General features: G+C 32.5%; 1 protein-coding gene across 1 annotated transcript; it reads right to left on the bottom strand.

Moving 5' to 3' along the window:
• Positions 1-328: 328 nt before the first annotated feature.
• LOC107073257 (fatty acyl-CoA reductase wat) lies at positions 329-9350 on the bottom strand. Its single transcript, XM_089171948.1, is given in 10 exon segments — positions 329-1207; positions 1297-1554; positions 1642-1935; positions 2035-2055; positions 2057-2332; positions 2402-2547; positions 7375-7620; positions 7704-7797; positions 8441-8620; positions 9179-9350. Coding segments are annotated over 9 exon segments (1611 nt in total). The 5' UTR covers positions 8611-8620; positions 9179-9350; the 3' UTR covers positions 329-1101.
• Positions 9351-27427: the final 18077 nt, after the last annotated feature.

Genomic DNA, 27427 nt, shown 5'->3' with positions numbered 1-27427 from the left:
GTGCAGTGGGGGATTGTTTAAAATTCCAAATTTTATGTTCGGCGTGAAAAAGTAGAAACGGATGTTCCTTAAATTAGTATGCAGCGCAAGTGTAGGTTTTATCTACTAGCCCTTAGATAGGTTTTCCAAGGGATCAAGATAATACATCTAAGCAGGTATAGTTCACGTCGGGCCTAACATACCGATCAATTTTAAATTGTACAAAACATGGGCACTTTTTAAGAAGTTAAATATTAACTAGTTATCCACATAAAAAGTTTACAATAAATTAAGCATAAATTATGTGATATCTCTTTTTTTAAAATGGACTTAAATCACATTTAAAATAAACGGTCCATTTATACTATTTTTAATGAATTGTACATGTAAAGATTTTCTATTAAATATATAAACATATTATCGATGCAGCATTCGTAATTACATATTATTCGCATTATTTTAATTTTTTAAGCACTGCTGAATTCTGCGCGAAACTGTTTCTCTGTACGGAAGGGTTCAACAGACAATTTCGTTCTCTACGCGAGTATATTAAAATAAAGTATTTAATGATTGAATTATAATTTTTCTTTAAAATATATCACATATACTCTAACTTTAAAAATTTATTTTAATAAATAATATTACAATTAGGAGTATGATATATTTTAAAAGATGGCATCTGCGAAAGTCATTATAGTGGCGCGTAGTGCCTAAGAGGTAATTGGTTATATAAATATTAGGAGTTAAGGAATTTCTTCTTATGAGGAACTATTTGTAGTTATTGTATTCTTCATAAGAGAGGACTGATGAATAAATATTTATTTTTTTAGTTACATTTTTTCAACGTTTTTAATCTTTCTAAGTAAACATAAAACATTTTATCATTCCACTAACAATCATCAGATATTATTTGAACTATAAAAAAAGAACCCAACTTCTATATAATTGCTAATAGTTTTAACGTGTAGAAATCTTCTCATTGAATAATAAAGTCAATGAATCTAATGGCAAAAATATTTCAAACCTATAGGGAAAATTACTTATATTCTAAAAAAACCATTATCCTATTCTATCTGCTAATAATTATTAACAGATTATTTTGTTGTCGTTTTTCACAGATTGTCAAAAATAAAACATGTAAGTAAAAATAAAATATAATAAAGAATATAAAATCCAAAGAATCAAAATATAAATAAACCACTTCAATGTATAATGAGCAATTTTCAACCTGAAACGATAAACATTAAAAAGGTTAAATAATTTTAAATAGGATAAAGGTATTATTTGTTATAAAAAAAAAGATAATAAAACATCTACCTTCTATAAAAAGGTCTCGATTCTTCAACCGTATCCATTGGGTCTTTAATTAAAAATACTCGCAATCCCCTGATGTAAGTAATAGAAAACCACTTCCAATCAATATCAGCAACATTAAAAAAGAAGTTACTTTTATCAACAATAGATAATTTGTCCCATAACTTCAAGACATTATCGTTTGTAAATTCCCATTCATTCATGGAAAAGAAACTTATTACATGTTTAAACTTCTCTATTTTTCTGTAGACATTAAGCAGTCTGAAAAAAATGCCAATTATTTATTTATGTTCTATTTCATCGACGGATAATAAATAGCTTGTTAACCTAAATATCATAATAAATTACATTGGCTTTTTTCCTCTTAGATATAAAAAAGAGTCCACTATTATTGCTGGTATCCAGCGCAAAAAGATTGTCATAAAGATATAGAAATAATAGTTCTTGATATACCATAGTGAGGCGTACCAAAGCACTTTTTTCGATGGGATTTGAAATCCCTCTAAGAATATATTATTCATCATAGTATCCAAAGTAACTGGTCTTTGAACGGAGGAAACAGAATTATAAACTGGAATCTCATTGTCAACAGGTAAGTATTTGTTATCTCTGCTGGAAAAGTTAACAATCTGTGATATAGATCTACAAAAAAAGTTCTAACTTATTTAATGTAAATGATATTTTAAGAGATTTACCAAAAGTTTATTTTAGTAATAAACTGAAAAAGGAGATACAAATTACCGTTTTTGTGCAACGTCCCATAGCAATAATGTTGTTGACAACATAATCGGCAGGAATTATATCGCAAATTAGGTCTTTATCACAATACATTGTATGTAAAATACCTTTCGAACAACCAAAAACACCACCTGTAATTCCATACAAATTGTTTATCCAGCCAGCTATTGGTTCCTTTTCTGTTGATACAACCACGGATGGCCGAACAATGCAAGTTGGTATTCCATTAGCATATTGTCGTACTGTATCTTCACAGATTGCCTTTGAAAATGCGTAACTGTTAGGCCACTTACCCAATAGCCTGTAAAACAAACGAATATGCTTATCGACTTATTTTTAAAGGAATGAAATAGGTTTCATGTTTTATTACTTTGGGGTGATAAAATCTAATTGGTCTTCGGTTAGAATCTCTGTCAATCTAATTATATCTTCTGTCTTCATAGGAGGCTCATAGAGTTTTTCTTCGATTTTATTGTATACACAGTGCGAGTAAGCCGTTGAAACATAAACAAAGGCCTAAAAAAACAAAATTAATATTGGAAGAATATTTAGGCTAATGTAGTATTGAGAGTGTCGCGTGGCGTCGTGACGGTGCACTCGTGGACGCTACATTGTTCTTCCGTTGTTTCCTTTGTGTGCTGTGCGTCTCGAAATGCGTGCGTTGTTAGTTATAGGACGTCAACCGAAATGCGTGGACGTAGCGTTTCTTACTCTTAGTTTTTTCTTTTGTTCTTTTATGTAATGCATATTATTATATCTGAAATATAGTTGTTCAGTATCTTAACCAAGAGTGTTGGAAATCATTAGATAGAATTTTTCCAATAGGTTATGGGCCCAGCACGCTTCCACTGCGCTTAAAGTGTTATTTTCTGGGTTATGATACGTGCGCGTTACTTGTAAAAGAATATTCTGTAGTGTTCCGTAGTGTGTTTTCTCGGCTGTGTTTTATTGTAATATAGAACAAAATGGCAGATAGGGAGAAATATAGTCTTACAAAATTCGATGGGAAAAATTTTGCTTTATGGAAATACAGTGTATCGTTCTTGCTTGAAGCAGAAGATTTAACGAATTTTGTCAAAGGAACGGACACAGAGCCAGAAAGTAAAACGTCAAAGGAATGGAAAAATTGGAAAACGCTTCGTGCTAAAACGTCGGTTATTCTCCTTAGCTCGGTGGAAACGTCCTTACATGGAAATTTGATAAACTGTGACACGCCGAAGGAAATTTGGGAAAAACTAAATACGCTGTACGGGGATACCAGTGAAGATCTGAAGCAGAGCAACTGGCAAGCATTCTACAAATTTCGAATTTCTGATGGTGAGTCGGTAGCATCGAGTATTGAAAAATTCGAAAGCATTTGTAGGAAATTAGAAAATGCCGGAGATAAGCCTTCCGATAGCGCGGTTATGTCGAGACTCCTAGATAGTTTACCGTCGAAGTTTTCTACATTTAGAATGGCATGGGAGAGTACAACTGCAGGAGAGAGGAAGAAAGATAAATTAATCGCAAGAATAATCCGAGAAGATAAGCGGCTCACATCGGTCGAAGCGGAAGAATCGTCGTTAGCGTTAAAGGTGAGAAATATGAATTTGCAGCCCGGGAGGTCTAACGATAAGGCAGTTTCTAGTAATCAAGCTGGGAAAAAGAAAAGTAAAGCCAGAGTGGATGAAATGAAACAAAAATTTTCGTGTAATTATTGCCATGAAAAGGGACACTGGTATCGTGAATGTAAGAAAAGAATTGCTGATAAAGAAAATAAAAAGAAATCGGATAAGCCGTCTAATCTTGAAGAAACATATAATGTCGCGGCGTTTTCTTTGGAAGCAACAAATGAAAAACAATCGATATGGATAGCAGACTCGGGGGCGTCGATGCATATGTCGCCACATAAAGAAATATTTCGAGAATTGGGACCGGCCGATAAGATAAGATATGTGAAAGTGGCAGGAGGCGAAACTTTATCCGTGGCGGGTATGGGGACAATAGATATCGTCGCGTGTGTGGACGGTAAAGAGGAGAGCCGCCAACTTTCAAATGTTCTTTTTGTTCCGGATTTGGAACAGAATTTGTTTTCAGTGGGAGCGATTACTGAAAGAGGGTTCTCATTTCATGTTATCGGAAAGCGGTGCGAAGTTCGAAATAGTAGCGGTGCTTTATCTTCAGTGGGAGAGCGCCATGGACAATTATTTAGAATGCTATTTAAAACGAAGAAGTCTATGGAATGTTATTTAATACAAGAAAGCTCGTTAAAATTATGGCACGAGCGATTAGGCCATATCAATGTGAACGCCATCAAGAAAACTGATGAAATGAAAGCTGTAAATGGTATGAAAATTAAAAATGGATCACAGTTTTTCTGTGAGGCTTGTACGCTGGGGAAACAGGCACGAAAACCTCATTTCTCAAGTAGGCGGGTCAAGGCAGATAAACCGGACGAGATGATGCATTCGGATGTGTGTGGCCCAATAAATGTGGAGTCTGCAGGTGGTTCGCGGTATTTTCTACTGTTTAAGGATGATTGTACAGGTTTTCGAACAATTTATTTCCTACGGAACAAATCGGAGGTTCTAAATAAATTTAAGGAATTTGAAGCTCTTGTCCACAGGCAGACAGGTAACAAGATAAAAATTCTACGTTCGGATAATGGGAGAGAATATATTTCGAAAGAATTTCGAGATTTTCTACAATCGAGGGGAATCATCCACGAAAAGTCTGCGCCGTACGTTCCTCAACAGAATGGACGATCCGAGAGGGAAATGCGAACTCTTGTAGAAAGTGCAAGGTCCATGTTAATTTCAAAAGGCTTACCAAAATATTTGTGGGCGGAAGCGGTAAAAACAGCAGCGTACATTCTTAACAGGACTGTTACAAAACAGTTGGATGAAATGACTGCATATGAAAAATGGACTGGACGAAAACCGGAAGTACAGCATATGCGAATTTTCGGAAGCATCGCCTACAAGAACATTCCCAAGGAGAGTAGGAGGAAGTTGGATAGTAAAAGTCTTCGGTTGGTTTTGGTTGGCTACGAAGGCGATTCTACTAATTATAGACTATGGGACAAGAAATCACGGAAAATACATATAGCCTGTGATGTCACCTTTAATGAAGAAGCTGCAGAAAATTTTGATGAAGAGTCCTGTAAACGTTTTTCTGTAAACTTGGATTTTGGAAATTATAATGAATCACTTGAAGAGGACGAAGAAGATTTTGAGTCGGCTGAATCATCAGGTGAAGATAATGACGAAGCATCTCCAAGTGTAAGTAACCGTCAACAGGATGAAGTGCAACAAACCGGTAGACAATTGCGCGATAGAAGAACATTACGTGTGCCAGACCGCTATAGTGAGTTTGGTTATGCCTCCATAGCGGATGTAGTGCCCCAAACGTATGAAAGTGCGGTGTCTAGTGTAGAAGCAGTGCAATGGAAATGTGCGATGAATGAAGAGATGAGTGCGCTTCGTAAAAATAAAACATGGACACTAGAAAGATTACCAGAAAATAAAAAGACTGTAGCTTGTAAGTGGGTTTTTACTAAGAAACTGGACTCGAACGGTAATGTGCAGCGTTATAAGGCTAGGTTTGTGGCAAAAGGCTTCACTCAACGAGAAGGAATTGATTTTTCTGAAACTTTCGCGCCGGTGGTTAGATATGAGTCTATTAGAATATTATTGGCGATCGCGGCGAGAGATGATTTGGAGTTAGCACAATTTGATATTAAAACTGCTTTCCTTCACGGTGAGTTGAAAGAGCTTATTTTCATGGAGCAGCCACAAGGTTTTGTCGATAAACTTCAACCACGAGCAGTTTGTAAATTAAATAAGAGTTTGTATGGGCTTAAGCAGTCACCACGGTGTTGGAATTCTAAATTTACAAATTTTCTAAAGAGTTTTGGTTTCCATCATTCTGAAAGTGATAATTGTGTATTTTTAGGGAAGGTGAATGATGCAGACGTTATTTTAGCTTTATATGTAGATGACGGGTTAGTGTTGTCAAAATCAAAAGAAGCGGTTAAAATGGTTTTAGATAAATTAAAAGAAAATTTTGAAATCACTATTGGAAACGGAAAACAATTTATCGGTATGGAAATTGAGCGCTACCGCAAAAATCGTACTATTAAAATAAAGCAGGAACAGTACATCAAAAGAATGCTTGTAAGATTTCGAATGGAGGATGCAAAACCAGTTGGTACACCGTTTGAGCCTGGTTTGCATTTGTCATCACAAGAAAATGTAAAAATGTGTGATGTACCATATCGGGAAGCTGTAGGTTCATTATTGTTTGCAGCAAGGGTCTGTAGGCCGGATATTGAATTTGCGGTGAATAAATTAAGTCAGTTTTTAACGAATTATGGGCGGGAACACTGGCAAGCTGCGAAAAGATTTTTCAGATATTTGAAAGGAACGCTAGATCATGGAATTGTGTACGGAACAAGTGGGAGTAATGGCATTCTAAACGGGTATACGGATGCAGATTATGCAGGATGTGTAACTACTCGTAAATCAACGACAGGTTTTTTATTTGTATTAAATAATGGGGCAGTTTCATGGTCTAGTCAGAGGCAGCGTGTGGTAGCATTGTCAACAACTGAAGCGGAGTATATTGCACTTGCGAAGGGTACTCAGGAGGCTTTGTGGTTAAAGCAATTTTGTTTAGATATTGGTTTAAAATGTGAAGCGATACCTATGAATGTAGATAACCAATCAGCGATTAAACTGGCAAGTAATCCTGAGTATCATAAACGAACAAAACACATAGACGTTCGTTATCATTTTGTGCGAGAAGTCTTCGAACGAGGCGATATTATTGTAAATTATGTCGATACCACACGGCAGCTTGCAGATGTTTTTACGAAGCCCTTGAGTAAGCAACAATTTGAAAAATTACGACACGGGATCGGTGTATTAGTCTAAATAAGTGGGAGTATTGGAAGAATATTTAGGCTAATGTAGTATTGAGAGTGTCGCGTGGCGTCGTGACGGTGCACTCGTGGACGCTACATTGTTCTTCCGTTGTTTCCTTTGTGTGCTGTGCGTCTCGAAATGCGTGCGTTGTTAGTTATAGGACGTCAACCGAAATGCGTGGACGTAGCGTTTCTTACTCTTAGTTTTTCTTTTGTTCTTTTATGTAATGCATATTATTATATCTGAAATATAGTTGTTCAGTATCTTAACCAAGAGTGTTGGAAATCATTAGATAAAATTTTCCAATAATTAATATAAAATTAAAACAATTTATTTTTAAAATTAAACTTATGTCTATATATAAATAAACTGATATAGTCGGGAATTGTGCTTAAACATACGCATTTTTATACGGATGATTTTACTAGGAAAAAAATACCTTTAAGCTTGTCATCTCTTGTGCAAGCAAGAGAAGATCCCTTGTTCCTCTAATATTTGTATTAACTATAAGACGAATATTGTCCAGAAAACGTACGGATGCTGCACTATGAAAAATTAAATCGGTATCTTTAATGCGATCGCGGTCCTTCTCTGACAATCGTAAATTTAATAGACTTGTGTCTCCTTCAATCAGAATAATTTTCTTTTCAACATATTTTTGCTCTCTCTTCAATCTATCAAAAATCTAAAGATTTAAATATAAATTGTAATACTGGTAACATCGTTTATTCCGATAATAATAAATACATATTGTTTAAATTTACTCACAACATCATTGAAATACTCTTTAAATCGAGTTTGCGGATCCTTCTGTTTCTTTGCTCTTACCAGCAAATAAATCGTTGTTATTTCTGGACAACATCTGTAAATGGTAGCAATGGCATTTACAGTACAAGTTTTTAGTGGAAAAAAAAATTTTTTTTATAAAAGAAAACATTATTGTGCCGAAGTTTAAATATAGAAGTAAAGAGAGAAGTAGAAAAAGAGAAAAATAAAGAATAATCATCGTTATCTTTAAATACAGGTACTATTAGATGGATATTGTCTGCTGAATTAAATATATTTTCTAGCAAATAAATATGTAAAAAAAATAGTTATCTTTTTGCATGACATAAACTCTATGCTATTTTCCTTATTTAGAAAGCTTACATTGCTTCGAAAGTTAAAATTAATTAATAGACTTTAAACTTGAACAATATTTTTTGTTATTTATTTCACACAATATGAATCTCAAGGAGAATAAAACTACTAACAAGAACTCTCCGATTGTACATTTTATTTAAATTTATTTGAAATTTATGATTATAAGCTTATATTGAATGTACTGATTTAATTAAGAACGAAATAGTATATTTCTCACCTAGGGAGGTAAAGTAAGAAATGTCTCAGAGTATATGTAATTGTTGGCCGAGGCGAACGTCAACAACGCGAAGCCTCGGCCAACAATTACATGTACTCTGAGACATTTCTTACTTTACCTCCCTAGGTGAGCAATATACCATTACCTTAAAAGTTTTTCTATTATAAGCCGTCCTATAAATCCTAAGCCTCCTGTTATAAATATTTTCCTTCCAGAATAAAATGTAGCAATTTCTCCTCGTTGATTATAATAATTCGGCTCTTCTACCACCGGAAATAGTTCCTCTTGATACGTTTGTCCGCTTAATGATGCCATTTTTTGAATTCTTTTATAATAAAAAAAAATATTAAATACAAATAAAATAAAAAAAAATTCACTTTATAGTATTTATCGAAGACAGACAAATCTTAAAGATAAGTAATTATTTATAAGTGATTGAAATAGATGCTTTTATTTTTAATTATGCTTCAAAGTTGTTCGTTTTTAAATAAATGGAAAATTCAGTTTTTATTTATTTTTTTTTAATAATTTTTCTATAGTAACAAACAAAATTAAAATAAGTATATTTATTCTAATAAAGTAATTATTTTATAGAATTAAAAGTTTTTTGAAATAACGTTTAAAAATAAACATGCCAATGAATATTTCTAATGACTGAAGCTAGTCTCATATTCTATGGACTTTTCAGTGTTTCATTCAATATAACATCACAATAAATTCTTATCCAACTTTTAGTTTTGTTCGAAACATAAATTGAAATTGGAAATTTAGTTCGTTTGTCCTTTTACCTTATTTACAGGTGTTACACTTATTTAGAAAATTTGATCTTTTGTGAATTTCACAGTTGGGAATAGTATAGAATAGTAAAAAATAAAAAACTTACCTATTTATCTCAACAACTTTTATCACAATGAATATAATAAAATATGACGACAAGTTTTTCGATTTTAAACTATTAAAGAAAAACTTTTATTAACTTTTTATCTTATGAAGAATTAAGTATGTTTGTTAGTTATTAAAAAAGATTATAATAAACTAAATATTAAAAATGTCCTCTTTATTGAACTTTTTCTAAGTAACTTAGTTCAACTCCAAATTATGATTGAGTAATATTAGTTAGTCGGTCTCTGCATTTATATAGAGATAATCCCACTTGCGTACAATGTACACGCTTAATATTATCAATTTGCAAACAATACAATAGGAAAAATCCTAGTCACCGTGAAAATGTTTGTTTTATAATAACATGCTAATTGAATTATTCTAAATTTTACACCGTCTTATAGCAATTTTTTATCGTAAACTATTACCATTTTGACCACGGTACACTCTCGAAGAAAACTAGCAATTTAGACAGCGTACAGTAGTCCCAAATTTATAATATGTTTCCAAAAAATGACAATATAGTTTAATATTTTGGAAAATTAGTATATGAATTTTTTTGAAATAGTTGACTACAAATCTAATATTAGCTTTTTAACAGAAAGAATGAAAAACACAAAACTAAAGATAATACTTATGTCAATTTAAATGAAAGTAATGTTATTTGTGGCGAGATCGTTATTTTAAACGTATCTTTTTTAATTGTAATTATCGATAGGATTGTTAAATCTGTGGTAGATAGGTAAACATGAATTACTATTCACGAGATAATTTTTTTGATAATAAAGACTATTATTTAGGTAAATTATAAGAAAATTACTTAGTTTCTTTCTTTTTCCGTTTGCAGTCTTTGACGTTGGATTGTCACTTAAAGATGGTATTAATCTCTTATTTTAATTGAAGATTTTTATAAAAAATTTTTCCATAGGGTCTAATATGTTATCCATAGATAAGAAAAACTGGGTGATTATTATAAGTGTCGAGAACTATATATATAAATTTATTTCTATCAATTGTTATCGCATTCAGCATTCTATCTTAATTGATACAATTTGGATATTGATCGTTTCTATTAGCTACCCCCATAACAAGATAGTATCGGTGCTCTTTGATATATATGGTAACAATATTATAATAAATAATTTCTACAATTATATTACTCTTGATACTGTGCATTCGGCTGAATCTCTCGAAACTTATTTTTTTAAGGTTTTACTTCGAACACATATGATCTACGTATAATATTCTTTTTTTAAATATAAATAATAAAATGGATTTTTGCGAAAATTAAATGTCAATGTAGAATCTTTGGCTGTGGATCAGGAATTACAGAAACCACCTCGCGGTGAGACTTTAGTCGGTATTGATCGTGGTATACGACATCGCTTATCTCAACATTCAACGACCATCGACTTTTTATTGGACATCGGAATAAGAATCTGAATTAAACAAATCATTGAAGTATTAATTACTGTTGTGATCTCGATTTGTAAACAACTACCAATTTTAATAAACGTACTTTTGTACCAGTTGATCATTCACCGGATGCAGAATAAAACTCTGGCGCGATATTTCTAAATTTAATTGTCAACTTTGTAACAAAAATAATGCCTAGCGAATGTGACTGTACAAAATTATAATAGTTTACATGTTTAATTATTATTCTCTTTTTTTCTTCTGACAATTCGTTTTTTTCGAAATAAATAAAAGAAACTTCGTTCTTTTATTCAAATAACTTGTAAAAATACGTAAATGTATGTATATATGAAATAAACATTTAACGTGTATATACATAGTTTAGGCGATAAAATTAATATGTAGTTTCTTCTTTATTTTATTTCCTGTTTGAATACGCTATCGACCTTAGTGAAAGGTTACTCAGCTCGGACAATGGGGGGAAACGATATTCTGCTGTTAAAAAAAAATGAAGTTCCGTTATGCATGATTTCACTACGATTTTTATTAAAAACAAGAGATGTACCCATCGGTTCACTATGGAAGGGAGGATCCTTCTGTTATTAATCGATAGTATTCCAAATCTCCTTCCCTCTCCAAATGATTTGTTACTCATTTATGATATAAATATGTGAAAGAAAGTAAGAAAGCAGTTCCTTAGTCTATCAGTTCTTAATCTGTATCAGTCTGCATATCTGTCAGTATTCGTCCTTAGTTCTTAGTTTAATAATTATAATTTCAGTCTGTTATATTCGTTTGCGTATTTTATCAGTTAGTTTATCAGTTTATTTGTCAGTCAGTCCGTCTTATATTCATAACTCCTTTGAATTCTGTATTTTTGTAAGCACGCCACTTTTTTGTAAACCTTTTGTTAATACTGCTGAACATCGCATATAATTTAATAAACTATATTATTATCATCATCAGTTATATATTTCTCTCTCTCTCTGAACCCCACAATAGATAGTTTTTATAATTTTAGTTTTCAAGTATTGTACTAATCTGTAAAGAAGGAAAAAAAACCTATTATCTAATAATTCAATATCAAAATTCGTAACACATACAAATCTTAAGAAGTTTTACTTGAGTCGCGTGGAAATTCTAAGCGTTTTTCTATTTAACGATATTTTTTAATCTGAATAACTAGTCTTGACAATCTGTTACAACATGTGTTACTAATACTGAAAGCACGGAACCAGATACCAGGAGGGCGATCGACAAAGGAAAATAACTAGCAAATACGAATGAAAATAAAAGGAAAGATTATTTTCGGAAATAAGCCGCTAAGAGTCGTTATGTTCGCTGATGTCTAGAGACTCTTTAGGAGGGACGCGCTATACATATTGCTGGATTGAAAATTTGGGGGGACAGCTTTCGATCAAATCGCAGCCATGTTTATCTTTAGTATGTATTAGCGGCTGTGGTTAGTTTAAGTTTAGAATACTTATAGTTTTTATTGTGATATTTATGTTTAATTGTTTTTTTTTTTTTTTTTTAGTAGTTTTCTATGAGTGTAAGTTTAATTTACTCATTTAATAATTACAAGTATAAATGTACAAACCTAACCTATAACTTATCGTTTGTTTACAGACCTATTGTCTTTTATCAAATCAAACTTAATTGAGTCTTTCTTATTGAATTTATAATAATTTTTTTGTGTAACCTATTTTATTTTAATATAAATTTTTAATTATCATTAAATATAATTCATTTTTTTCTGAATTTGATGCCATTCATTATTTCATAATTATTTCAATGTTTGAATATTTCGCGCGCAATCACGTGACTACACGAGCTCCTGTCCCCCAGCAATCTACATGGCGCGTCCCTCCTATAGTGTTTCTACTGATGTCAGGTTTCTAACGTCATTTTTTTCATTGACAATTGTTAACAATACTGCATCATTAGCAATTGTATTAATGTTTTTTTTAATTTATAAAAAGTAATATTTATTTCAAAATGGTAAATAAATCCATGGATGTACAAGTGGACAAGTCAAGGATCGTAATAAAAATGCTTAATTAAATACTAGAAATACGTGTGTATTCTCTGTACCATAGGTAATATAACCTTAATTGATAGTTAATAATTACTAATATAAAAAAATGCAATTTCGTTTGTTTTTCTTCGTTATCGATTAATGCTATTTTCATTTACCAACCGAAACATCGATAATTTTTGAAACAATTTATTTCAATAAATTATTTATTGTTTACTATTTTGGGAGCTTTTCTAATAATTAATGGTATCAAACCTTTTAATAAATAGAAAAAAAATAGCTTCGACGTTCAAAAAAAAAATAAATTTTCTAATTTGAAATACGAGTTAGGATTAGGAATAGGAATGACTTTTTCATCATAGATGATTAACAAGATTTGAATGGTTGTTTAAGAATATATTTACAGCTATTTACAGTTTTTTTACTTATTTAATAAAATTACATACCAAATTACGAAGTCAAAGCTACGTATGTTCTCTTTTATGAAGAGATGATGAAAAGGTGAGCGAGCATAGGAGTATTCCCGGTAGTCCTGTTCAAAAATAATTAATAAACTATATATGGTGTGTTTTTGACCGGGACTACCGGTTGACCTTAAATGATGCTCTAACAGCGCGCTCTCCGCTATCTATCCCGAAAACGATTTAATGTATAAAAAAATTTTAATAACAAAAGTTGTAGGTAATTTAATCCTCTACAATATTGATACGAAACACAAATAGCGAAAAACTCATAGGAAACGAAATATCTGCAAAAAATGTGAAATAAATCGATTTTTTTGACCTTTGAGTTAATATTAGCGTACACCCTACCATATGTAGGTTTTGAGACAACTTTTAGAATGTCAAAATACAAGTTTATACGAGTTTATAGCTCAATATCTAGAATTCCAGGATTCCTACCTAATTTGACTGGACTAGAAAGATTGTCGTCGGATAAGCCGGATCGTGCCGAGGCGTCCCGAAATTCAAGTGAGGAAGCTCCAGTTAGTGTAGCGACCGTGGAGCGCAACCTTTCTTCATTATTTTGTCTATTACGATCGCGAGCGTTTTTTAATAAATCAAGTCGAACGAGACGTCATTTATAAAGGAAAATACGTTATTTTAACTCATGGCTTATGATCACTTTCCCCCGTTCCTTTATATTTTTAACTTTAGTCTCCATAATCTTCCTTTTATTTCGAAGTTTGCTTTTTCAGAAGTCAGAGGACTTACATACACACACATATTTAATACATGTATCGAACAGCAAGTTTCGATGAATTGTCTAGTACAAAATGCCGCGACGTGAGGCCGCTAGAGAATCATCGTCTTGTGAGAAAGGTGAATCGGTTGTGGTGACAAGAGAACATTGCGAACATCAAAATCGTTCCAGTAATCATCATGAAAGTACGTCAATCGGTACGATGACTGATAGCTGACGGATGGATTTCTTATGCTTTACATTTTTGAAACGTCCATAGGATTAACAATTGAACAAAAGTGGAAGATATAGCTTATTTTTCTTTAATTTATGATGTTTTGTGCTATTTTTGTTACCTTTTAATCTCATAAATTGTGCAGAAAATAATTTCATTTTTCTTTTGTCAAAATAAAGACATTTTTCGCTTCGAGATTAAATCTAAGCCTTTCAAAGGGACATAAACAGTCTTTTGCTTAATACGCAACGTGTGGCATGGATCGTATAGAAGATTTTCTAGCACGTTCTAGAGCGATTGGAACTCATAACGCAACACTGGGATTAAGGGGGTATTCTACTTTGTAATTTTTTTTTTCAAATTTTTTTTTCGATTATTCGTAAATAAATATATTTAAGAATACTCTCTGAAAATTTCAAAACGATCAGAGCATCCTAACTGTACTTTTTCGTCCCTCGAATCTACCAGTGCGCGGGTAAAAAAAGTATTTAAAAAAACTTTAAATGCGTTTTTCTCGGAATCACATTTTTAAACCGCGTGTTGTAAAAATCTCCAAAACTAGCTATTCGATTCGTCTAAAATTTTTACCACATAATCTATACACATATATCAACCGGTGGTAGCAGATTTATAAAAAAATTTCATTTTTAACTATTTTTTTTTTTGGCAAGAAATGAGAAAAAAAATGAGATTTTTTTGATAATTTTTTTCAACTAACGCCATTTTGTTATTTTTGCATGTAAATGAAAAAATCTGCTACCACCGGTTGCTGTAGTCTTTGTGAACATAAAACTATTCGAGTTTTTCATTTCAGATAATCCAATGTCCAGATTTTTACAACAGAGCAAAGGGTAGACTATTTTTAGACGTTCAGTTCAAGGGCCTTTCCAATGTATATAGAGCGTATAAAATAAATAAAAAAAATTTTTTAATGTATTTTAAGAGTATATTTATTAGGCACAACAAACCCTACATGAATATCTTTCTTAGTTTTTTAATAAAAAATTGACAAAAATACCTATTTTTTCGAGCGACTAAAGTAGAATACCCCCTTAAGGGAGGGGTAAGGGTTTCAGCGTAAAAAAATACACTTTTTTTGCGATTTTTTTTCTCAAATATGGATTAAGCAATTTTATTCAAACCTTCTATACATTATTGAGCATAGTTTCGACAATGTTCTGTAAATTTTTCATGCAGAAATATTGAAGCATTAGCCCGTAACAGAGCTTCCCCCAGATCGTCTTGAAAAAAAAAAATAATTTGCGGTGTTCACTGTAATTCGGCCAGAAATTATCTGAAAATAAAAAACCATGAAAATTTAGTCAAATTATTATCAAATCTTCCCCCCCCCCCCCCCAACGTTCTCTGATTATTTTTTTTTAATTTAAAAATTTTTAGCGCCAATCTAAAGTGTAAACCGTTATTTTCCACAAAAATTTCCGCTATTTTGTGGGTAAAAAACATCCTTAATGTAAAACAAAAAAAAAATTTTACTAAACGTAAGGGGGAGGTATTTTTAATGAAGAAAATGTGTACAAAGTTAGAAATAAATCGGTCAAATAGTTTTTAAATGGCAGTGAACACGGATTTTGAAAAAGTAGTTTTGAGAAAAACGCGTTTAAAGTTTATGAATCAAAAAAGTTAAGAAAAAAATTTTTTTTTCCAACTTACACAGAATCATCGATTCCCGCTCCATGCAGCACACTTCCTGCAGCATTGTCTATGTTTTCAGCCTCTTTTCTCTCAAGTCTTTGTTTTATTCTGGCTTTTTTGCTCTGCTGCACAGCTTGGAACTCGGCCCTATCAATGCAATTGCTGTCCGTAAATGATGCATAATCATGAGCGCTTGGGCCGACACTTACGTCCATGTCAGACAGAAAAGTTAGAAGAGCACCAGCACCTTCATTGAAAGTGCATGCAGCTACATAAGATGCAAATTCAACAATTTGTCTGCTGCTAGATAATTTTTTCGGTGCAATTCTCCAAATCAGCTGGCTCAAACTTTCGTTGGCATTTTGAGTAAAGCCTTCAAGACACCTTTCTAGAAGTTCGTCTTTACTCAAATTTTCATAAATCGGTTTGATCGCTTCTATGACATCTTGTGGAAGTGGAGTGTAGTCATGTTGGAAATTTTCCACTCCTGTTGTGGCCAAAGCTTTTTGATATGAACACCACGAGTTCTCTCCACTCATGCACTTATGGTGTTGAGGGTTATCGTCTGTTGACTGCTGGTGGTAGAACGTATTCCAGATTGCATTTCTAATTCCTTCCAACGAATCACAATTATGTCTGATTGCTGCTCCGTAGTATCGACTTAAATTATCAATGACTTTTCCAGTGAGCTTGTCTTTGCTAACGAGTAATTTACTTTGCCTTGTTTTACCAGCATTTTTTCCGGTTTTTACAACTTTATTTTCTACAGTTTTATTTACTAGATCACATAGATGTTTACCCATTCTTTTTTGCACGTGACCTACACATTCTTTTTTATTTATAGTAAAATTTTCACCATAAGGTTTAGCTTTCACTAAATTGCCGTAAGTTTTACTGTCACCGTCTCCGATATAGTTGCTGATTTTTGCTCCATAATATTTTTCTGATCGGCGGAACAATTCGATAACAGCATTAACTTCCATGTTACCTGAGGGTCCAGTGTGATTGGCTTGGCATTCATCGTTTTCAATATGTTCTTGGTACCAATCTTTAAATTCATTAGTATTTAATTGAATTCCCCATAATTTGCAAGCCTGACAGTGCGAACTACTTACGAAAATATCGATAACTTTTCCAGACCAATATCCAATCAAGGAAGTGACGCCAAAGGAAGAGCTGAAGCCTTGCTTCTGCCACGTGCCGTCACCAGAAACAATCAAAGTGTCTGACTCCGAATTTGCCCGTGTTAGCTGTTTTCTTCGTCGGCGGCGGAAACAAGAAATTTTTCAGCAGTCGTTTTGATGCTGCAGCAAATAGATTTCATGAGATCCAAATAAGATGGTTTTGATAGAAAACTACTTGCTATGTCCATAAGGCCGCAGAATTTATTGCAGCCTGCTAAACCCAAACCTAATGTACTCATTACAAAGGCAAAACGAGTGTTGATTTCATAGCGATGACCAGTTTTCTCACTCGACGGTATAAAGCGTGGATCACAATTTGTACATTTGACTTGGATTTAGAAGCCAAGTCCTTCTTTTTTGCAGCTTTTGAAATCAACTGAACCATCACACTGAGCACATTTCACTACACTTGCGATGGTTGAGAAAACAAGCAAAAAATCGATGATTCTAAAATGTTTTTTAACGTCTTCTGGTACACTAGCACTGGTATTTAGTTTTATTTTCTTCGATGAAGCACTTTTTGCGGTAGACTCATCTTTAATTATTTTATTCAGGTTAAATTTTTTGTTTGATCTTTACAAATAAGTCTTTCCACTTTGTCGGTCATCTCTCGAAACTTTGCTTACTCTCGGCATTTTTGCACAGGAAATTTTTTGAAAAAATTATAAAATTACAAGCGTACGGTCGGACGTCTAACGACAAACTGAAGCTCGTTTCTTATTTTAAAATATTGTAGTGTATCGTATACACACAAATATAAAATATATCTATATGGTTTTAGTTACCTGCCTTTACTAAATGAAATATTTCTAAAACTGGATATGAGGTCAGGACAATAGCAATGAATAAACTGTATACCTGCTCGACAGCTGCACTGCAATCCCAACCGCCCATAGCTGTTAGAGTTAGAGCGTGAAAGGCCTCGAGACTAATTTTACAATACCTTCAAGAATATTGCTTAGATCGGATTAAAATTTTAAGGACATATTCTTGAAATGTTAAATAATAAGATAAGACAAAAAAAATCGATTTTTCGAAAGTGAAAACCCTTACCCCGCCCTTAAAGGTACACAACAGCATCGGGCCCCTTTTGAATGGGATCGGGTTACTGTAAAAACACATGCGATACAATGGGGGAAAACGAAATTCCTTCATAAGGACAAAGTTCTCTGTGCGTCTTAGTTTCTTCTACAATTCTTAGAAACATAAGCTGTGTCCATCGGCGGACCATGGAGAGGGGCCCTTCTACTATTGGTCAATTAACTTAAAGAAAGGATTACATAACCGACCTTTTCACTATAAAAGGCCTCGGAAAACCATCATCATTCTATTCCATTACAATTCTCGATTCACATCTATTCAACCCATCAACGATCGGCAAGATCATGAAGAACTCATCGGCACCTGACGAAGCAGCCTTGCCACAAATCATCAATGTACAAGCAACGCAATCCTCAGGCAGCTCAGCATCGGGGCGATGGCTCACAAGCAACAACGCAAAAGCGTGCATCAATACAATTAACAATAAAGGAACAACAATTAATCGATTCACATTGATTGACATTCCATTAGGACCTTCTTACGATAGATAAATAATATAGTACCGATCAAGGCACCGGTACACAACACAATCGAACTTGATAAATTTACCTTCTCACCGATCTCACGTGTTTTTATTTACCGGTTTGCATCAACTAATGCCAAAATTGTTACAGGAAAAAACGAAATTACTTTCCGAACAATCCAATAAATTTTGGACTTGGTTTTTGTTCATGATAAAAGTTCTAGCTTGTCGGACCGTTTTGATTTTTTTACAGCTTTTGATCACTTTTTGTATACCTTTTTTTTCGTTTATTTGCAATACTCGTAAAATATTTTAACCTTTCAAATGTATAGTCATACTTCTTTGCAATATTTTTGTTATTTTCTGTGAATTACGGGAATGTTTTTCTCTTCTTCGTTTTTGTTTTTCTTTTAATTTAAAAAAAAGTGCATCCGACATGTCGTTGATAGAACTATGTCCGATCTTATTTTTTTAAAATAATAAGTAAGTGTTAGACATAAGAATTTAAAAGTATAATTAACCCATTACACTCGAGCTGCACCGAATTATCCCCCGGCAGATTTAAGTTGCAACTCGAGCGGCGCTGATACGGCGCTCGGCAGTTAAAAGTCTTTTGTTACTCTATCTGCTTATTTACGATTTGTGATAAGATATTCCTTTTAAGATATACTTAAAGATAATACTTAAAGGGACTGTAAGGTTTGTTCTGATCGTAATACGTCTGTAGGTAGGTGGGAAGTAACATATTATTGTGATATGCGTCCTGATAAACCTAAGATGCATCTTGGGTATTGTTTTACGAAATATTATACAAAAACTAATTACAGAGTATACTAATTCTCAAATTTTGTGGTTTTTGATATAAAAATAAACAAATTGGTAAAATTTGATTATTTTTATAAGTTTGTTTGTTTATAAATGACTTTAAAATACGTACATGTAAAATGTTTCCCTAATTTGGCCGAAATCGTATCGAGTGCAAAGGGTTAAATAAACAACTTTTGTGAAAAGATATGTAGTATTATATAGAGTAGATCAGAAAAACTAGATGATTAATATAAGTGTCATGAACATATAGTAATTTGCATGCGTCATTACACGCGTTAAAGTTCTTATCAACTTCTGTAACACTTTGTGCGTCACGTCCGTCGCCAGTGGCAGACACTAGACTTTTCGTTAGGCCGCGTCATTCAGTGCTGGCTGACAGCGTAAAACATGGATATTTCCAAGCAGCGCGCATGGCCTGACGGGAATTCCTTAAAAATGAGCGTGGCTTAAATGGGACTTACTTGAAAATGAGCGTTTATCTGAAGATCACAAAAATGAATGCACAGCAAATCACGAGGGTAGCAGTGGCAAAATGAAGGTCGACAGTGTTTCTGAAATGCTCAAGCGTTCTGAGAAGCGTTATGGTTTGAAATACGTTAAAAACATTGGTCAAACAGCCAGAAACTACGTCGACACCGTTGATAATGCTCGTATTTTGAGAGCGAAAAATCTACAGAAGCTTACTCTAATGAGGCTAAAACCTACGTAGGGTTCTCAAAACTGTTTAAAATGATAATTATGAGTAAGCTGAAGGACTACTGTATGCACCAGGCATAGCAGAATAATGTTAGTATAATTTTTTTATAAAAAATCTTTTCTTAAAACTTTAAACGCGTTTTTCTCGAAACTACGTTTTTGAAATTTTGCGGAAGCACTCACTAAAAACTATAGAACCGATTAGGCTAAAATTTTTACAAGTTATTCTTTACACATATTTTGGTGACTGGAACTTAAAAAATCTTTAACTTTTTAAAAATAAATATATATTTTTAAACAATTAAAGGTAAGAAACAGCACAAAAATATACATATTGTTTGTATTATGTCTATAATTAAGCCTAAAGAATAATAAGTATTTTTATTTTTTTGTTTCAGACGTTTACAAAGGCTCTGTGCTTCTGCAAATTAAATAGGGGGACTCTAATTTGACGTTAAAAAAAAAGGGATAAATATTGTCCAAATTAGGTTAAAAAATTTTTTTTGTATAGTTTAAGATACTGATAGAAACATTAAAATTTCAAAACGATCGCATTTTGTTTTCCTATTCAAAAAAATTCATGAAAAAGCATTAAAATTTCAGTCTTCACAGGGGGGTACTACCTTAAGGCCGGCGATAGATGTAAAATAAAAAAAAATCGAAATTTTTTCTTTTTCATAAATAGTTAGTTTACTATCCTAAAAATATGCCTGTAAATTTTTAGAATAACATTTGCATTATTTATCGATTGAAAATTTATTTAAGTGCTCCGCCTTAATTTGGCGTTAGACGCGAAAGCTAAACTTTGAACGCGATTTTCTCGAAACGACTTTTTTCAAACTGTGGTGAAAGATAATTCATACAGGTTTCAACCGATTCTTATGAAATTTAGCACAGATTTTCTTTATAGTATTAGCTTCTAGTTGAACTTCAAAAAGGCCCTAAAAATTTAAAAAAATTGCCATTTTTGACCCAAAAACCGTTAAAAAAAGAGTCAGAAATCAGACTTTTTCGTCTAAGTCGTGCCAATTTACGATTTTTTGACTTTTTGGTTTTTCCTTAGTTCAACTAGAAGATACATGCCTTATGAAAACGCTTCGACACTTTTTTTAACTTTTAGATTGCTGTAACTAAAGCAAAAAATCGCCATGATTGATGCGTTTCGCCGTGAGGGCCTCAGGAGATTATTTACTACGGCGGCCATTTTGAAAAAAAACTCAGATTCTTATATTTTAATATATAATGAATAAACATGCTGAAAGAGTTTCAAAATGATTCATTTATTCCTTCCATTTTAAATAAGCCTCTAAAAAACGATCAAAAATTAGGCGTTTACATGTATCGCCGGCATGTATTTTATAAGTATATATAATAATTTAAAATATTAATAATTATTATCTAAATTAATTATAGTAATTAATTTATATATTTATATGTAAATTTTGTCTGTAACGTGTAAGATTTTTCTTTTTCTCGTTGTCCAACGCAGCTGATTTAGACGTGGATGGCTAAAAAGACATTAAAGTAAACAAATTATGCAAAAAAAGAAAAGAATCTGGCTTTCAAGGGATATTTTTTTTCATTTTGTTAAAAATAAACTTAAAAGAATAAATACAACAGGAACATTTCACTGTTTTCACAACTATTAAATACTCTACTCTATAAAGAATAATCAATAGTCGTTGTATGCCATGATTTAGTAGATTATTTCGTACATGAAAGAAGATAAAATATTATTATTATTAGTTGACATTAGAAGCTCGAAAGTTTATTGTCGCAAATACCAAATCCCGCTATTGTTCCCGTCCCTGAGCGCAATTCTTCCATTCGATGTCTTTATATCTTATTTCTTTCAGATCTCTTATCTAATATTATCCTTCCATCTACGTCTCGGTCTACCTAGTGGTCTTTTCCAGTTTGGTATACCGACCAATATTTTATGCGTAGTTTGACCCTCGCCTTTCAGAAAATTTTTTTGCACTGGATACCCGTAATTATAGTGGACTCTTTATTATATTTCAGGGGAAGAAAGCTGATGTATTCTATGACGATATTAAGATTTATTATTTGCTGATAAAAAGAAACGTTATTAAATTTTTTTAGATTGCTTAACATCTACCTAAAAATAGAAAAAATTATACAGTTGTTTAAAACGGATTCGCGTTAGCATAACATACAGTGCGCGTGACCGTTTTAATGTCGTTTTTCACAGACTGTGAAAAAGAAATCTAAAAAAGCCAATTAATTTAAAAATCATGTGTGCAGATCACACGTGTTAGTAGTGAAACCTTAAAAAATTAAGTTTCTAGAGAATCAAACGAATGCAGAGTTTCAAGAGTAAGATAATTGTAGGATTTACTTATTATAATATTATTACCATATATAATAAAGGTCACCGGTATGATTAGTGAGTGGAGTAGTCGATAAAAAGTACACTTTTCCAAATTAAAGAATACAAATGGAATACTGAATGCGATAGTTATAAATAATCACCATAATGGTAAGATGTTTATTAAAGGAAATATAATTCGTCAGAAATTAGGTAAATATAAATAATACTTTTTTTGAAACTCACGTATAAAATTTTTTTTTTAGTATGGTTTTCTATGTTCCGTTTTTATCTACATTTTTGCGCTATATAAGAAACATTTGAGGATAGATAAAATAAAGACGTTAAAAAAGCATATGGAGAATACTGCTCGACTGAACGAAGGTTCTGGTAAAATGCAATGAAAGATCTAATAAAGATATTCTCTAGAAATGTTTTTTTAACTCTGTAGCCTACCCCACTTCGAGACCCTTATTATTTATAACATATCTCGTCCTTATTCTTTGGACCACAAACTTATCTTTCTAAGTACTTTCGTCTAAATAAAGATCTGAACAAGAAGAAATCTAAAAAATACATTGAATCGTATCGCTCTCTCAGCTTATCGAACTGTGTACACTACGAGTCTCAGATTTCAGCTCCGTGGTAAGCTCCACCGTTTCACGCTTGGCGTTCAACATCTTAAAAATGTTTTTATTTTATTGAAAAATTATTATAAGTTTCTTAAATACGCAAATATCACATTTTATAATATAATTTTTATATATGCATGGGTCAGTACATCTCTTTGGACATTTTTCGTAAAAACATATAAAAATCAAATTTAATAGACATATTTTGTCTTTATTCATCAAATATATTTTACGAAGAAGCAAAATAAAAATATAACAGTAATTTACTTGCTTTTGAATGGAATTTGTCAGCTGCTCCTCATTTTACCATCATCGTTTTTTATCTGTATACCTAGAAAAGATTTTGGATTAGTAATTATTGATAGGTCGAAAATTTCTCTTAATCCTGAAACAATGTCTTTCAAAACATCTTCATTATCTCCAAACATTATTCCATCATCAATATGAAATGCCAAAATTGCTGTGTTGTTCTTCCTCTTGAAGATACATTTTTCAGTAATGAGCTGTTGAAATCCATATTCCTTTAGTGTTTTAGTAAATCTTTTATTCCAGCAATTTGGTGCTTGTTTCAGCCCATGCAATGCCTTTTTTAGTTTTCTTATTTTTCTTCTTTTCTATACCCTTCAGGCATTCTTATAAATATGTCTTTCTCTATAATTCCATATAGGAATGCTGTTCGTATATCAAATTTTATATATTTCCATTTGTTTTTACATGCTAATGCAAATAGTGCTCTTAAGGTTGCGGTGTTGACAACTGGACAGAAGAGTTTCTCCTATTCTAATTGGTCCCTTTTGTTCAAATCCTCTTGCAATCAAACGTGCTTTGTGTCTTCCGTCTTCCTTTTTGTAAATATCCATTTTGTGGAAATGAACTGGTTCTTCATTGCTTCTGCTTCATCTACGATATCCTATGTATTATTTTTATGTAATGAATCCTTTTCATCCTCAATTGCCCTTTTTCATTCTTCCTTTTAATCACTGTTCATAACCTCACTGTATGTTAAATATGCAATGGGTTCTCCATATCGTTCTGGGCTTTTTCTTGGTCTTTTTGATCTTCTTAGTATCTGTTCCAACCCTTCTTGGTCTTCCTCTGCATTCAGCATCTCTTCTTCACTGTCGGATTGTTCTTCATCGATTTTTGTTTCTGGATCCTTCCATTTTTCATCATGCTGTTCTTTCTTTTCATTAAATTCCTCATTGATTTTAATATTTTCAATTGTATTACAATTTATTCTTATTGTGCTGTTCACCATCTTTTCTTCAATACATGTTACTTCTCGCGAGATTCTTATTTTCCTATTCTCTGAATCCCATAGTCGATATCCATTTTCAGTATATCCAACAAATATCATTTCCTTGCTTCTAACATCCAGTTTCTTCAATGGTCCTGGAGTTTTTACATAGGCTTTACAACCGAATATTCTTAAGTTTTTGAGGTTAGGTTTTCTTGAGTTTCACAACTCATATGCAGTTTTCTTATTTATGGTGGTTGGACTTCTGTTGTGTAAATATGCTGCAACTCGCACTGCTTCACCCCAAAGGTTTTTATTTGTGTTACATTCTGTAAGCATTGCTCTTACCTTTTCAGTTAATGTTTTATTCATCCTTTCAGTTTTACCATTTAGTTGAGGTGTGTATGGTGGAGTAAAGTCCATTTTAATTCCTTTATCTTTACACCATTGTCTTACTGCATTATTGGCATATTCCTTGCCATTGTCACATCTAATTGTTTTTACCCGTTTCTCCCATTTATTTTCTACTAATTTTATGTATTCTTTTATTTTATCTTCTATCTCATTTTTATGTGCTAGGAGAAATACCATTGTGAAATTAGTATAGTTATCAATAAATGTGCAGAAATACCTCTTTTTATCCCATGTTACTGGTGTTATTGGGCCGCAAATATCAGTGTGTATTATCTGCAAAGGTTTTGTTGCTCTTTCTCTTACACTGTTAAATGGTTTCCTTTTCTGATTTGCTTTTATACAGGTTTCACAATTGTCTAGCTGACCAAGTATCCACTTGTCTATCTCCATTCCAGTTGAGATTTCCAGGAGCTTTCTCATATTATCTATACCCAGGTGTCCAAGTCTTTTGTGCCAAAGTAGTTCTGCATTAATCTTAAGTGATGCTTGCATAGCTTTCTTCTCTTGCATTGATAGTATATAATCCAGCTGTGTTTTTTCTTTCTTCTAATATAACTTTATTATTTTTACTAATTACTACTTTATTTTTATTGAATGTTACCTCTCCTCCAGCTTTAGTAATTTCGTTCACTGAAAGTAGATTCTGTGTTAAGTCGGGCACATAGAGAACATTTCTTAGTTTGCACCTAGCCATTTCTAGTGATCCGAGCTCTAGTGCTGTCATTGTGCCTTTGGTACTATCTATGTTGATCTTAGTGTCTACTGATCTTAACTTGTTCAGATGATCCTTCGGGTTTGTCATGTGTACCGAGGCTCTCGAGTCGACTATCCATTTTTCCTTGGATTCCCTCATACCTGCCATAAACGCTACTTTTCCACTACTTGTTCCTGGTTCCTATTCATCTAATCGCTTTCTAAAAAAACAACTATTTTCAGTATGATTGGTTTTCTTACCAATTTTACATGCCGCAGTTGATCTGCTTCTGCAATTCCTAGTGTTATGATTATCTCTCTTGCAGTTGTGACAATACATATTGTTTTTCCCACTTTTCTTACAGTTTGCTGCAATGTGTCCTCTTTTGTGACTCTTGTTTCAACTTTCGTTGCTATCTCTTCCTCTTCAGCTATATGGTCCCTTGCTTCTTCATCTAAAAGGCAAACCGTCAAGTTTGTGAGGGTTCGATTATCTGCTGGTGATGATTCCCATGCACTGATGAAGTACCTGTACTTTTCTGGTAATGTGGGTAATATTTTGGATACTAACATGCTATCATCAATATTTTCTTCAAGAGATTTTATTTCATATGCTATATTATTTAATTAAGCAATGTGTGTTGCTACATTATGGTCTCTTTTCATTTTATATTCAAAAAATTCTTGCATTGCAGAGCATTTTTTCTGTGCAGTGTCTCTTTCAAAGATTCCTTTTAATTTGTGCCACATTGCATATGCTGAATCACATGTAATTAGATGAATTTTAAGAGTATTATCTAACATACTTACAATAAATCCTTTTGCTTTCGTATCTTTTCTCTTCCAAGCTTCATTGCGTTTTTCTATTGGTGTTTCATCATTTATTTGATTGTGCAGATCGGCTGCTTCTAGAAAGATCGTCATTTGGAATTTCCACATGTTATATCCATTTGCATCTCGTAATTTCTCGATATTATCCATTGTTCCAGTTATGCTGTTTTCACTAGCCATCATTTCTCTCTTGATATTCATGTATATTTTCTTGCAAACTTAGTTTTATTTTATTTTATTTTTTTTTTATTTTACACGCCGTCGTTTCAATTGCCGAACACGTGCTCTGGGCCCATAACCTGTTAATTTTTCCCTTTTAAATTAAGGAAAATTGCAGCGGGTTCGGCAAGGTTTTTATATTATATTATATTAAATACAATGCTTCAATATTACTTTATTTTTACTTTACAAATGAAATAATATTTATACTTAATAATGGAACTTTCTCTCAATAGTCCGCGTTGATCGATTGATCTTTTTCGACTAAAAACTATATCCCGGATACGCTTCATATCCCTCTTATGTCTTAACCTATTAGTCATCATTATTCTTTGGGCGCGCATATTTGAATCTTACATTACCTAATAGTAGATGAAATTGTGGATTACTTTCTATTCTTTTTTTAACACAAACAAATTAAGAGGATGATTAGACATGCCGACCAGCCCGAAGTAATGTGCAAAACAGTTCCGGACTGGTTCAGGACAGCCGAAGTCAACCACTGACTTCATAAAACATATATATATATATACTTTTTGGTCATACATTTTTGTACGGCATTATTATAACCGATAAATCTATAAAAAATAATAAAAAAACACGTAGTGCCGTATAAAAACAACTGGACAAAAAATCGGAAAAAATTTTTGATTTTTCGGCAATTTTCTAGGTCCATTTGGTCATTTGATTTTATACGGCGTCGATTCCACACAATTTAAATGCCTTTTCTTATTTATTATTTTAAAAGACCGTACAAAAATCATGTAGCAAGGGAGAAAAATCAAGGGTGGCAACCCACCCCCTTTTTAGTGGTCGGAAGAGTGGGATGATTAGAAAATGTACGGCATTTGCTATGAAACTTTATTTAGCACTTAAACGTACTACTTATAATAATGCCGACTAAAAATTGTTGTTCATTTAAATGTATAATAATAATTACCCTAATTTAATCGTATATTTGATTTTTACAGCTGTAAAATCATTTGACCCGGTAACATTTGTACAACTTATTTGTACGGCAATTTTTTTTTAACATGATATTGCTATTTACAATTGTTTTATATTATTGCTGTTCAAAAAAAAACTTTATAAAAAAAAT

This window comes from Polistes dominula, unplaced genomic scaffold, assembly GCF_049000335.1.
Source record: "Polistes dominula isolate Pdom_NZ unplaced genomic scaffold, Pdom_raw_medaka contig_286, whole genome shotgun sequence".
NCBI lineage: Eukaryota > Metazoa > Arthropoda > Insecta > Hymenoptera > Vespidae > Polistes > Polistes dominula.
Note: the sequence above shows the minus strand (reverse complement) of the source record. Positions and strands in the feature narration are given on the sequence as shown.